Raw genomic sequence first — 13,022 nt, 5'->3', positions numbered from 1 at the left:
GTTTGTGTTGGTCATGTTGGTGAAATGGAGTCGTTCATAGGTGGAATTAATGTTTCTCATTTACTCATAGAACTTCCCTGAAATGCACTGCAAATGCTGGTTACAATTACTCCAGTTGCTTCTCTGCCATCACTTGGTGTCATTTTCATTGAGGTAAAGGCTCACTCGCACTTGCAACTAGCACTGGTCCCCTGACCGTTTGCGACTAGTGACCAAAGAAAGACTCAAGGCGGCCGATGTTCACTCCTGCGTGTGACCTATACCCATTGCCACACCTAATGCGTGTCTGCATGCACTGCCATTGCCTCGTGAAATAAAGCTGGTATGCTGCCCATCTGATTTGTTCAGAGGTTTGTGACTGGAGTTGCGCGATTGAAAAGTGAAGCAGCGAGCAACTGAGCCAAAGCAGTCACTTTTCAACCAAAGTTGCGATTTGTGACTCTTTGCAACTAACCTAACCGTGCGACCGGTGCTAGTCGCAGGTGTGAACAACATGACTGCCAACATGACTGGCAATTACAAACCAGCAATCTCTTTTTGGTATGCAGTAAATGACCTGCATGATTAGCATAGTGCTCACACTTTAATGCGATTTTGGTTTAATAGCGTGGTCGGGAGACGATGTAGCGCCCCTCAGAACCTTGCCATCTAATTTTGTGGCTGCATGATTTGCTACTGCAGGTGAGTGGGCGCGATTTGGAGGCAGTGAGGTTGGAACTTGACGTCCTCTTTTGTGTTGCATTGGTAAACGTGCTTGCCCCGCGTATCGCGTCTTTCAGGACTTGCAGGAAAAGCTGACCAAGTCTGAGCAACTCTGCCGAGAGCTGTCGTTGAAGGTGACTGCGCTGGAGGCAGCCGTGGGGCAGTGCCAGCGGACGGCTGAAGTGCTTTCAAGGTGTGTAGCTAATGGCCATGCTCGCATAAAGTGAAGCAATAGTGGTTCTAAAATGTACACTCTTACATATGGCCTTTGCCATTTTTTACAGCAAAAGCTGTTATGAGGTCATTTCACCGGCCGTTTTTGGCGCCGTAGTTGTCCGCCGCCGCCGCCGCCGCCGCCGGTGTCCGTAACCAGTATCGCTCGAAATAAGAAAAAAAAAACGAAATAAGAAAAAAATTCCAGGATGGAACGAGGTTCGAACCTGGGCCCTCTGCGTGGGAGCCCAGTATTCAACCTCTGAGCCATGCCGGTGCTTGAAACTGCTTTGCAAAAAGGTCCTATACAGGCTTCATGTCGGGAAGGAACCACATCAGCATATGCAATATAGCGTGGTAGAAGAGTAAAATAAGCATCAAGTGTCGCACAACGCAAACTCTGTAACCAGGCGTCACACAATGAGAATTGCGCAACTAGTAGGTTGTTGAATGTTTCCAACCCATTACAAAGGACTCTGCCATAATTCTTCATCGTCATCAGGCACAGCATCAACAAAGTGCGCATAATGCCTTACATGGGTTTAGCAGGTACCAACGCTCTCAGTAGAATGACGAAAAATGGCACAGTGCCTGCTGCCCTACTTCTCAAAAATTACAATGATTTATAGCGTTGTGGGTTCCTCACAAGTGCACTTGTATTGGTTGCCAAGGAAGCCCATAAGCGCATGATCCACTTCCTCGGGGTCTCAGTAAAATTACAATGATTTATAGCGTAGTGGGTTCCTTGCAAGTGCACTTGTATTGGTTGCCAAGGAAGCCCATAAGCGCATGATCCATTTCCTCGGGGTCTCAGTAAAGTTCTTCCCCCCCCCCCCCCCCGTCTCTCTCCCACGTCAACGTATGTTATACAGCATGACGGGAGAGGGAAATAGCGACCGGGCGTCACCCAATGCAAATTACATGACTGGTGGGCCATTTAATGATTCCAACCCATTACAAAGGGCTGAGCCATAATTCTTCATCGTCATCAGTCGTCGCTTCAACAAAGTGCACATAATGCCTTACAGACGTGTAGCTGGTGCCTCGTTTCTCCGCAGAATGACGAATAATGGCTTAGTAGGTGCTTCCCAACTTCACAAAAATTGTGATTTATGGCGTAGTGGGTACCTTTCTAGTGTACTTGTATTGTAGCCCCAAGAGAGCTTAACGGGCTCTAGAAACGCCGCTCTTCCAGCTTTCACTGTGACTGTGCTGCGGTTTCAGCGCAGGCCTGGCGTTTTTTCATCTACTACCTGCTTTTCCATCACCTAACCTAACCCTAACCAGCCCAGTGTATTAAAGCAGGTTATGTTGTTTTAATCTGCTGCATTGTTTAATTTGCACTCCTACCGTCTTTCAAGTAACTGACTGTCCTCTGATGAGCCCTGTTGAATGAATTTACTGATGAGCTTTGATTGCACTTACTGATAAGCTGTGCCTTCAGTCAGTAGCGTAGCCAGAAATTTTTTTGTAAAGGGGGGGGGGTATGTATGTTCATGCATGCATTTGTATGCGTGCTTGTATATAAACACATGCAAATTTGAAACATCTTGGGGGAAGGGGGTCGAAACTCCCAACCCCTTCAGGCTATGCCAGTGCCTTCAGTACTCAAGAACAGGGTGATTCCACGAGAGATCAAACATGCCTGTCCGGTCGCAATTTTTGTTTTGCCTGGGTTTTTTATATGTTATGTGGGCACATTCAAAGTGCACGGAACTGAAAATTTTATTTCCAAGAAACGCTCCCAGCGCACCCAAAAAATATTTGAAGGTGGCGGCGCATGCCTCCTGTTTTTGCTCACTGCATTGTTTTCGGATTTCACGGCCGAATTTAGCGCGAACTATAATGATGTGTCGAAATTTATTTTGCTGGTTTTAATACGCACTACTGTGAATTACATCCATGCTTTTTTTATGCCGTCCTCATTAAGAAGAAAATGTGAAAAAATGGCAAACACGGCCGAAATCAAAAAAGGGTCCTAAGTTTGAGGCGCCTTGGCGCCTTTACTATTTCAAACAGAAACTTGAAAACAGTGTCAACTATAGAAAAGAGCCTTTGCAACATTTATACAGAAGATAATTTTCCTACGGGCAACGCAAAAAAAGAAAAAAATAGTTAAAGAAGCGAGTTTTTTCAAAAAAGTACATTTTCAAAAAATAAAATAAAAAAACTCCGGTCTCAATTTTGACAGCAATTTTTTATCGAAGAGCGCTTATGTCAGTGAACACAGGGTTTTAATATCATATGTCCTCATTTGCTTTGTTTACGAGATATAACTGGCCAAAGTGACCCTTGCTGTGAGTGCTCACTTCAGGGCAACTGATGGTTGTTAATAGCTTGCATGTGCGTAAATCGCAGTTTTATTTATTCTGCTGCAGCAAAACCTTGCTCTGGTGGCTTTTCGTCAAGAAAAATGTGTTCTCAGATTTTATTTGGTTCTACCGTGTGCGAAAGTGGGCTGCTGCCGCCCTCTAAAGGGTGATTCCACGAGAGATCGAACATGCCTGTCCGGTCGATATTTTTGTTTTTGCCTGGGTTTTTATATGTTATGTGGCACATTTAAAGTGCACGGAACCCAAAATTTTATTCCAAGAAATGCTCCCAGCGTGCCAAAAAAGTATTTGAAGGTGGCGGCGCAGACCTCCTGTTTTTGTTCACTGCAATGTTTTGGGATTCACGGCCGAATTTAACGCGAACTATAAACGATGTGTCGAAAATTTTCTTGTTGGTTTTAATATGCATTACTGTGAATTACATCCATGCTTTTTTCCAAGTATTTCAAGAAGCCTTTGCAACATTTATGCGGAAGATCGTTTTCCTACAGGCAGCGCGAAATAAGAAGAAAATAGTTAAAGAAGCGAGTTTTTTTCAAAAAAGTACATTTTCGAAAAATAAAACAACTCAGGCCTCAATTTTGACATTTTTTTGTCGAAGAGCGCTTATGTCAGTGAAAACACCATGTTAATATGTATGTCCTCATTTGCTTTGTTCACGAGATTTAACGGGCCATAATTACCCTTGCTGTGTGCATGTACTCACTTCAGTGCGATAGATAGTTGTCATCAGCTTGCATTGCACTTAAATCTAGTTTTAATTATTTTCCTGCAGTAAAACCTTGCTCTGGTGTCTTGTCGTCAAGAAAAATGCATTCTCAAACTTTAATTATGTCTAGCGTGTGTGGGGATGGGCTTCTGCCGCTCTCTAAAGGCCGAACGCGTACGCAGTTTGCAGCTTACAACCTCAACTTACCCGCCAGTATTCGTTAATCAGAAGCACGCGAGACACCGCGAACACATGGTTTAGGTCACTTTGTCAAAACTCTCCTTGCACACAGAATAAAGCATCTGTATGCAGCGAAGGCCAACTTAATCTGTAACTAAATGCCACAATCAGCAGGCGCGCTGTTATGCAGTTGTTTTCTCACTGCCTGCTTGCTTCCCTTCCATTACATGCATTGTACGCTCTAACCATCTTCCCCATTCGACGCACATTGTGCCTAAACATTTGTAAAAAAGTTAGCTCAATGATTTCCGAGCCGTTTATTTCACTTCCCGCAATCACATGTTTTCGGCGTCGCAGATAACGTCTTCCTGTATCATCTCGACCTTTACCTCAGCGTTTCAACAGCCAGAAAACGTGCGGTGCGGCATGGTTAAGCCATGAGTGGCCGAAGCTTCCCAATTGATGATGTTTGTTGCTGCTTACTTAAGTGCTTTCCCACGTCGAGGACAGCAAAGGTCATTGGTGGCACCAGACGGACATTACCCTTAGTTTTGACAATGAGTGCGGCCTACAAATTAAATATTACAGCCCAAAGCGCTTAGACACCCTTAGTCATAAAATGTTAAACCGTAAGCAGTTCTGGAAAGGCATTCATGACAGCTGCGCAGATGTGAGATAATTTGTGCGGCGCCGTTCAGTATAACGTTTCGACTTGCTCTAGGTCTAGCTGTTCACTACACGCGATGCGCGCGGCCGATGGCTACGTCCGATTGTTCTGTGCCGATTATTACGCGTTCACAAAAGAAGATTGCTGAGGAAAACGTTTTCGTTGCGCAAATTTTTTTCTTTGCTCTTTTTGTTGTTGCCTACCTCCAGAAGCTACTGTCATAGGCTGAGGATCTTCGCGACACCTGCAAGGTCTGCTTGCATTGCTTTAGGCTCCTCAAGGAAAACCTGTCTACATCTAACCGCGATGAGGTAGACCAGGCATTCCTTCAGGAAGAAGAAGCGGTTGATATCTTGAACAGGCGCGCCCATCTTTCCTCTGATGATTGTAGGCGAGGTTGTAGGCTGCAAACTGTTTACACGTGAGCCATTTAGAGGGCGGCAGCAGCCCACTTTTGCACACGCTAGACACAAATAAAATCTGAGAACACATTTTTCTTGACGAAAAGCCACAAGAGCAAGGTTTTGCTGCAGCAGAATAAATAAAACTGCGATTTACGCACAATGCAAGCTATTAACAACCATCAGTCGCACTGAAGTGAGCACTCACAGCAAGGGTCACTTTGGCCAGTTATATCTCGTAAACAAAGCAAATGAGGACATATGATATTAAAACCCTGTGTTCATTGACATAAGCGCTCTTCGATAAAAAATTGCCGTCAAAATTGAGACCGGAGTTTTTTTATTTTATTTTTTGAAAATGTACTTTTTTGAAAAAACTCGCTTCTTTAACAACTTTTTTTCTTTTTTTGCGCTGACCATAGGAAAATGATCTTCCGTATAATGTTGCAAAGGCTCTTTTCTATATTTGACACTGTTTTCAAGTTTCTGTTGAAATAGTAAAGGCGCCAAGGCGCCTCAAACTTAGGACCCTTTTTTGATTTCGGCCGTGTTTGCCATTTTTTCACATTTTCTTCTTTTTGAGGACGGCATAAAAAAAGCATGGATGTAATTCACAGTAATGCGTATTAAAACCAGCAAAAGAAATTTTCGACACACCATTTATAGTTCGCGCTAAATTCGGCCGTGAAATCCGAAAACAATGCAGTGAGCAAAAACAGGAGGCATGCACCGCCACCTTCAAATATTTTTTTGGCGCGCTGGGAGCGCTTCTTGGAAATAAAATTTTCAGTTCCGTGCACTTTGAATGTGCCCACACCATATATAAAAAACCAAGGCAAAACAAAAAATGCGACCGGACAGGCATGTTCGATCTCTCGTGGAATCACCCAACAATTACAAACAGAAAATGCACACAGCAATCTGGGGCTGCTCTGCTTTTACAATGTCAAGACAAGTACAACGTCTTTGCATTGCACTGTACTACAGCCTTATTGTCTCTATTGTAAATGCCATCAAATTCTGACAGAAAATTTGTCTCATTTGTATTTCTTTATTGGACAGGTGGAGACCCAATAAACATGGAATGGAGTCTCAGCCCCTCGAGAGTGCTACAAATCATTACACAGTCGAACCTCAATATAATGAAGTCAGTAAAGTTGGCAATTGCATTGTTAAACTTTGGTACACTTGGCACACTTGAACAGGTTACATATTAAGGGCTCAATAGGACATCTTCTCGGGCTGGTTGGTGCGGTCTGTTAAATATTGTTTGTAAGCGCAAAGTCGAGACATACAAAAGAAGGGCAACACACATTAAAGTGACACTGAAGTGAAACAGTGAATCGGTTTATATTGATAAATTCGAGTCTTATTCGAAACTTATAGCAAGCTCAACTCATCATAGGTATTCTGCCACTTTCTAAATAACTTTTGACAAACCAAGGTCATCAAAGGGTGCTTTCTCATATAAAACATAATCATGTGCATATTATAACAAATTAACAAATTGTATATTTCGGCCATACAGTCTTGCAGCTGTCAGTATTGTGTTCCAGAAAAAAAAAGGCACGAACGTTTCACGCCACGAAAAATTTAGCCGTCATGGTACCTTTAGTTCGAAAAAAAAATGAACCTTGAAAAGTGAGGTGCTGTAAGTAAACTTTTTTTGGTGATTAAAAAAGCAACAGCTACAGTACCAAAAAACAAAAGAAAAAAAAGGAGAAAATGTGGGACACCACACTTTTGTGTCAGTATTTTGTTGATTGTGATGCTGTAACAAGGTGATTTATTTTGGATGCTTCTGAAGAGTTGGCAAGTGCAGATGAAGCATCTTGGGATGTTTGAAAGATGCAAAGAGACCCCTCTTGCACAGTGTACAAAGAAAAAGCTTTTTCTCGCAGGGAGAAAGACACCGTTGAAGCTGACAAGCAGATCAATGAGAAGGACGCCAGCTCCCTGAGGTCTCAGGTCGACAAGTTAGAGGCTGAGCTGTCGCAGAAGTCTCGACTTCTGGCCGAAACCAAGGAGCTCCTCGACAGCTGCGAAGATAAGAAGGTGAGTGGGCCATAAGAGCACGGTGTATTGCCTGCCTCTCCTGGGCAGCTGTTCTGAAACACCGGATCATGATTAACATATGAGCTCACCCTCCCCACAGTTTTCCCCTCAAATACAATACGTTTGTGCAGTCTGCTGTGTATTCAGTGTGGCTGTCCTTTCGTGCTGAAACTCCGAGCTAGATATGGTGATATCCTAAGGCGAAAGCCTTAGATGCCTCATCAAACGCAAAAGTTGATTGTCAGCGTCCAGCGGCAGCAGCGTCGGCGTCGGGGACAACAGAAGTGATGCAAAAAAAATCATCATATAATGATGATTCACCATGTGACTTCATCATGACATCACAGATCGCCAAAATTTGTGATGTCACGCGACATAACGTCACATGATGTCATCACTTGACATCATAGCTTGGTCAAAAAGTGGGCTGATCACAGAGGCAGTGCTAAACCAGGTGAGGTGCCTCCGATCCTGGAGGCAGTGCAAAACCACATTAGATGCAGAAAGCTTTCGCAGGGTGGCGGGGCAGGATCATTACATTGACTGAGAAAAAAAAGAGCATGGCTTTCGCCTTCGAGTCATCTCATGTAAATACATAAGGGACCCTGTGAGTTTTTCTTGGATGTAATGAAGTGTGTAAATCCAATATGTCTCTCGCTAATATCGGATCAAAGATATGTGCTCGTAACCAATGCTTCGTTAACAAAGTCAGTCTAGCGTCGTACTTGAGTTCATTTGCACAGTGCCATGTGACTGTGTCAGTGCCGAAACTATGCAGCGACAGGTGGAGGCGCTCTTGGAGCAGAGGCAGGCCCAGCTTGGTCGACGAGAGGCGGCCGTCAAGACTCTCTCAGACGACATCCTCAAGGGCAATGAGATCATCAAGCGTCTTCAGGCCGAGCTCAGGGCTAACCATGCAAAGCTGCGGCTGAGGTACGCTCGACCTTTCCTGCTACTTCTCTTCTGAGGTTGAAAGATGTTCTGGATTCCCTTTGTGCTAGTTTTCATACGAGAGTCTGTTGTGATGGCATGTAAGTTATTACAGAAACTTGCAAGCTGGCAGCAAGAAACTTGCAAGCTGGCAGAAATTTCTCAACAGGACAAATGGTAGGGACGCGCGAATAGATGAAATCCTAAAATTTAATTCCACTGTAGTACACACTATTCACGTCACAAGACAGCATCGAATGTAAGTGGCCAGTTAATTTGGTTTCTCGGTGCATGTTTGTAACTCAAGCCACATGGCAGACAGGAATACGCGGAGTTTGGTTCTGGAGGCTGGCAGAAACGTCTGGTCTCTGATGTCATGCCATGACACATCTCCGACATGTGCAATGTGTTATTGAGGGAATGTTCCCTGCATTCCCGCTTTTAATGAACAACTGCCTTTAAAGATTTCTTGTTTTGACAGTCATTTCACATAGGTAAAAAAAGTCAGTAAAGAAGGAAAACCCACATTTCTGTGCTCTGCATTTATCTGTGACAAGCCGTATGTACTCTGTCATCCTCAGGTCAGAGGTCATCACCAAGCAAGAAGATGTGCTGACCGAAAAAGAGCAGCAGGTGCAGAGCCTTGTGCGCAAGCTTGATGACCTCGAGCTGGCCAGCAAAAAGAAAGAAGCTGAGGTAAGTTTTCGTTTTCTTTGTCTTGGCTTTCATTTCAAAGCAAAGCTTTCTTTGCCTTCCTCCCCGGTGTTTGGTGTAGGCTGGCCATTCAATTTATTGCCAAGTAGGTTTCAATAAGTGTTGAAGGCAGCTTACTGTTCAATAATTAAAATGCATGTCTAATGGTTGGATTTTAACCAAACTCCCTGGCAGAAAAAAACGTGACGATTTAATTGTGAAGGCTCTGGAATTCAGTGCGTGCTGAATTCTCGGCGTTGCCATTCTTCTCTCGTTGCACTTAGTGCTTTGAAGTGATTGAAGCTTGCAATCATGATAAGGAAAGTTTCAACTGTAAATCGTGTTGATGCATGAACATACGTAAAGGAATTACTGGGAGACAATTGCTTGCAGCAGTACATCTTTTCACTTTTAACACTATCGCGTTAAAGAGCTCGTTTCGCAGAAATTCCGGCGTCGGCGTCGTTGGTTGTGAGCGAAAAATCATCATCTTGTCCAAGACCGAAAAATCGAGAAAGATGCAAATAATATAAATAAATAAAATATTAGGCTTTTAGTGAGAATTGAACCCAGGCCATCTGCGTGGCAAGCAGGCATTCTACTACCAAGCCACGCTTTTTCTTGAAACTGCTTCGAAAAAAACACTATGTGAATGTCATGTGGTGGAAGGAGTCTCCTTAACACATGTAATATTGCGTGGCACTAGTATACACCATAATAACATGCAGTACGTTAATAACATGCTGTACATTTTCTTATTTGTTTATTTATTTCGAATAGAACAAGTAGTCGTTGATGTACCCTGTGTCCCTTAGGTCCACCCTTGTGTGGAGCGTCTCCCCGAGATGTTGAATGTCGCATCACCTCTTCCAGGTGGCGCAGGCGCGACAACGGGTTGAAGAAGTTGAGCAGAAGTTGGCCGAGTGTCAGAAGCAGGTCAAAACAAACGAGAATGGTGAGTCGCAATCTCTCAACACTTTATTTTTGCTCATGCAAGATAAGTGGTCTGTTCCAAGAGCTTCGAGTGTTCCCTGATTAAGGGGGGACCCTGCTTCGGAGACATGTTTCTTTGTTTTTGAGTACATTTTTATGAAACTTTCGCAGCTTATGTATTTTTATGTCCTGATTTCAAATACCTTATTTATTCGAATCTAAGCCGATGTTTTTTTTTCGAAAAAACGATGTGCGAAAGTGGGGGGGTCGGCTTAGATTCGGGTACAATGATTAGGTTTTCTTTTGTTTCTGGCCTTGCGAATTTCGGGGGTCGGCTTAGAATCGGGGCCGGCCTAGATTCGAGTAAATACGGTATGCAATTATTTTTCAGTACACTATGCTGCTTTCAAAATATCAAATATTTCATGTATATTGTTGGGAGCAAGATTTATTTATAAATTGTGAGAGTTATAAAGCAAATCAGCTTATCACAATACACTGGAACGAATACTGTATGCAATAAAACAAGAATGGATGTTCTAGGCCCATTTGAACAAAAGTTATGGTACGTTGAACACTTGGCAAGTGAGCAATGTCAAGCTCAGTCAAACTGGGATCAAGCTGGGAATGTTCAGCATACCATAACTTTTGTTCAAATGGGCCTAGAACATCCATTCTTGTTCCAAGAGGAGCGCAGTAACCCCATGTTTTGTGCCCAATATGACTGAATCGATGTCTGGAAAATCGGGTCCAGAAGTCGATCACAGTGTGTCTACTTCTTTGCAGAAACATGCATTTTTGGGAAATATATTAGGGCTATGAGTGGGTGCCAGGGTGAAGGCATTCATTAAAGGGCCCCTCACCAGGTTTGACAATTTTGAGCTAACGAGCGCAATGCATACATTGGGTGTTCACGATCACGTCTGCCAAAATTTGCAACGCTAGGCGGCACGGAAATGGGGCAAATTTCAAGGTGAACGCTGCTTGCCCTTCTTCTCGCGGGTGCGCGCTTTAGAGAATGAGGGGATGACGTACATGAGAAAATGGCCCTACGCAGATGGTAGTGCTCTGACGTCGCTCCTCTACGTAGACGACTGTGCTCTGACGTCGCCAACAGTAGCACGTGACACTGCGACAATTATTTGACACGACATGTGTAGTTTTTGTAATTTGTTGCTTGGATAGATTAATAAAACTTGAGAGAAATAATGAGACACACAAAAGGAATGTGTGCGTCTTTTTCATTTTTTTTTCGTGAATTGCAGCGAGATGCGGGGCTAATGTGTCTCCCTTTCCTATGCGTTCGTGTCCCCGCGGTTAGCGCATCGAGCAGACGCCAGCCCTGGAAACGAAAGTAATGTTCCGGCGCGTTCGAGCACTCATTATGCTCATTTATTCTACCGCGTCCAAGTAAACGTTAATGCGGCACTGGCTCATGATACCGCCACTCTCGTGCCCATACAAATGTCTCAACTTTCATGCCCGTCCCGCAGAAATAGGCAGTACACCACAGAGAACGCCGACAAAACGCCCACGGCCGCTGCATAAAAAAAAAGGTAGAGGCCGTGCAACGCCGCTCGCGTGCTAGGGCTGTCTCGGGCACGTCATGCGCACGTGATCATGCATGTGCATGACGTGTTGATGAGTATGTGTCAAGTGAAGAGGGCAGGGAAGGGATTTGGCTTGCTAAGGCTACACGGGGCGAGTGGCAAGGGTTTGAAACTCGCCTCCTCGCATCATGGTTTCGCGTCGCTACAAATTATTGTTTTTCTCAGCTCCTAATGGAGCGATTTGAAAACTTCTTGTGGCATGCTGCTCCTCATTCGGCACACAACAACTTCCAGCGTCTAACTAAAGTTTGCTATGTGGCCTGGTGAGGGGCCCTTTAAGGCTACACACGGCCACCTGGATCGGGGCGCGCGGCGGTGTTGCTCCGGCCGTCCCATTCGGACGGAGGAGGCGTAATTGCAGAAAGGGGCGTGACCGCTCCTTTCGCCGCACCGCGGCGCGCGCCTACTACCCCTCCATTCCTTTGCGCTCTATGCGGGAAGGTTTGCGGCGCCTTGAAGCTATCGCTGTAGAGTAACCGTGAGTTAGCATAGCACTTGCCCCACCCTCACAAAAAGCACATAAAAGGATGAATGGCGGCTATCGCTATATTCTTTATTTTTTTTTGTGTGTGCGCGCCAGTCCTTGTCGTGATAATGGTGACCGAAGCGAGAACACCCGCGAGTAACATTTCAAGAAAATTGTTTTGGTGTTCTTTGCAGCATATCAGTAAAAAGTATACGTGCATGCGAAGGAAAGCACGAGATTTATTAAAAAAACCTTTTTTTCTGAGTGCTTCCAGAATAGGGGAAACGATCCGAAGGTTTGGTTCCTTAAAGGAGGTTGGCGGATTTCCCTTGGGATGCTGCGGCCTTGAGTGCGCGAGCTTTACCTGCTGGAAGGAATGCCACTTTGGCGTCGGGGCAACGTAATCTTTCTTGGTGTTGACTTACAGTAAGGCACGCGGCAGTACGGCACGTTTCTGAAAAACACGGTAAATGAGGCAAGCGAGTGAAAAACTCGCAGCTACAGCTAACAGGCGTAACCTCGTGGAACGCAGACTAAAAAACAAATTACTTGCCTGAAGTCAATGTGGTATGACAATGTGAAACATCTAAAGAGAGAAAACTTATATTCACGTCTTTCTTTTATTGTGTGTTACGTATTAACACGTTAATTAGTGCAGACCGTTACAGGCGTTTATTTCCGTCTTACATGTGCACTCTGCCCGTAATTAATTCAGATAGAGCTAAACGCCTCTATAAACTGCCCGTTCACATTAAATACGACACGCACCAACACACCAGAAAAACAATTGATGCGTTTTGTTATAACACGCACAAAAAATAAGAAAAAAAAGCAGAGCAATACTAGCGAGAAACGTCCGCAACCGACCTACGGCCGTCGGTAAATCGACGCTTATGTAACGTCGGGCCTTGGTCAACCCGTGAGCGGCATGCACTCGGCATCGTCGGCCACGGTGGACGGGCCTACATCGGGTGCCGACGCAGGCCCACATGAGGCCAATGTCAATCCCCAAGACCGGCCCTACATTGGTTGCCAAGGTTGAGCCAACGAGAGTGCAGTTGGCCAGCGACGTCAGGCCGACATTTTGCCAAGGATAAAATGTTGCTTGGGAAACGGGCTCTTTCATGCTG

At 44.6% G+C, this 13,022-nt stretch overlaps 1 protein-coding gene across 2 annotated transcripts in view; it reads left to right on the top strand.

Annotated features, from left to right (window-relative positions):
- LOC119404829 (spindle assembly abnormal protein 6 homolog) overlaps positions 1 to 13,022 on the top strand; it is a 38,535-nt gene that overhangs the window by 19,318 nt on the left and 6,195 nt on the right. For both annotated transcript variants that reach the window (XM_037671502.2, XM_037671504.2), the window contains exons 9-13: positions 780 to 895; positions 7,107 to 7,260; positions 8,039 to 8,193; positions 8,772 to 8,886; positions 9,757 to 9,838. In XM_037671502.2, the coding sequence (XP_037527430.1) occupies positions 780 to 895; positions 7,107 to 7,260; positions 8,039 to 8,193; positions 8,772 to 8,886; positions 9,757 to 9,838 (622 nt within the window). The remainder of the gene's footprint in view (positions 1 to 779; positions 896 to 7,106; positions 7,261 to 8,038; positions 8,194 to 8,771; positions 8,887 to 9,756; positions 9,839 to 13,022) is intronic.

The sequence above is a fragment of the Rhipicephalus sanguineus genome, chromosome 9, assembly GCF_013339695.2.
Source record: "Rhipicephalus sanguineus isolate Rsan-2018 chromosome 9, BIME_Rsan_1.4, whole genome shotgun sequence".
Taxonomy (NCBI): Eukaryota; Metazoa; Arthropoda; class Arachnida; order Ixodida; family Ixodidae; genus Rhipicephalus; species Rhipicephalus sanguineus.
This window is presented reverse-complemented; position numbering and strand designations above follow the sequence as displayed.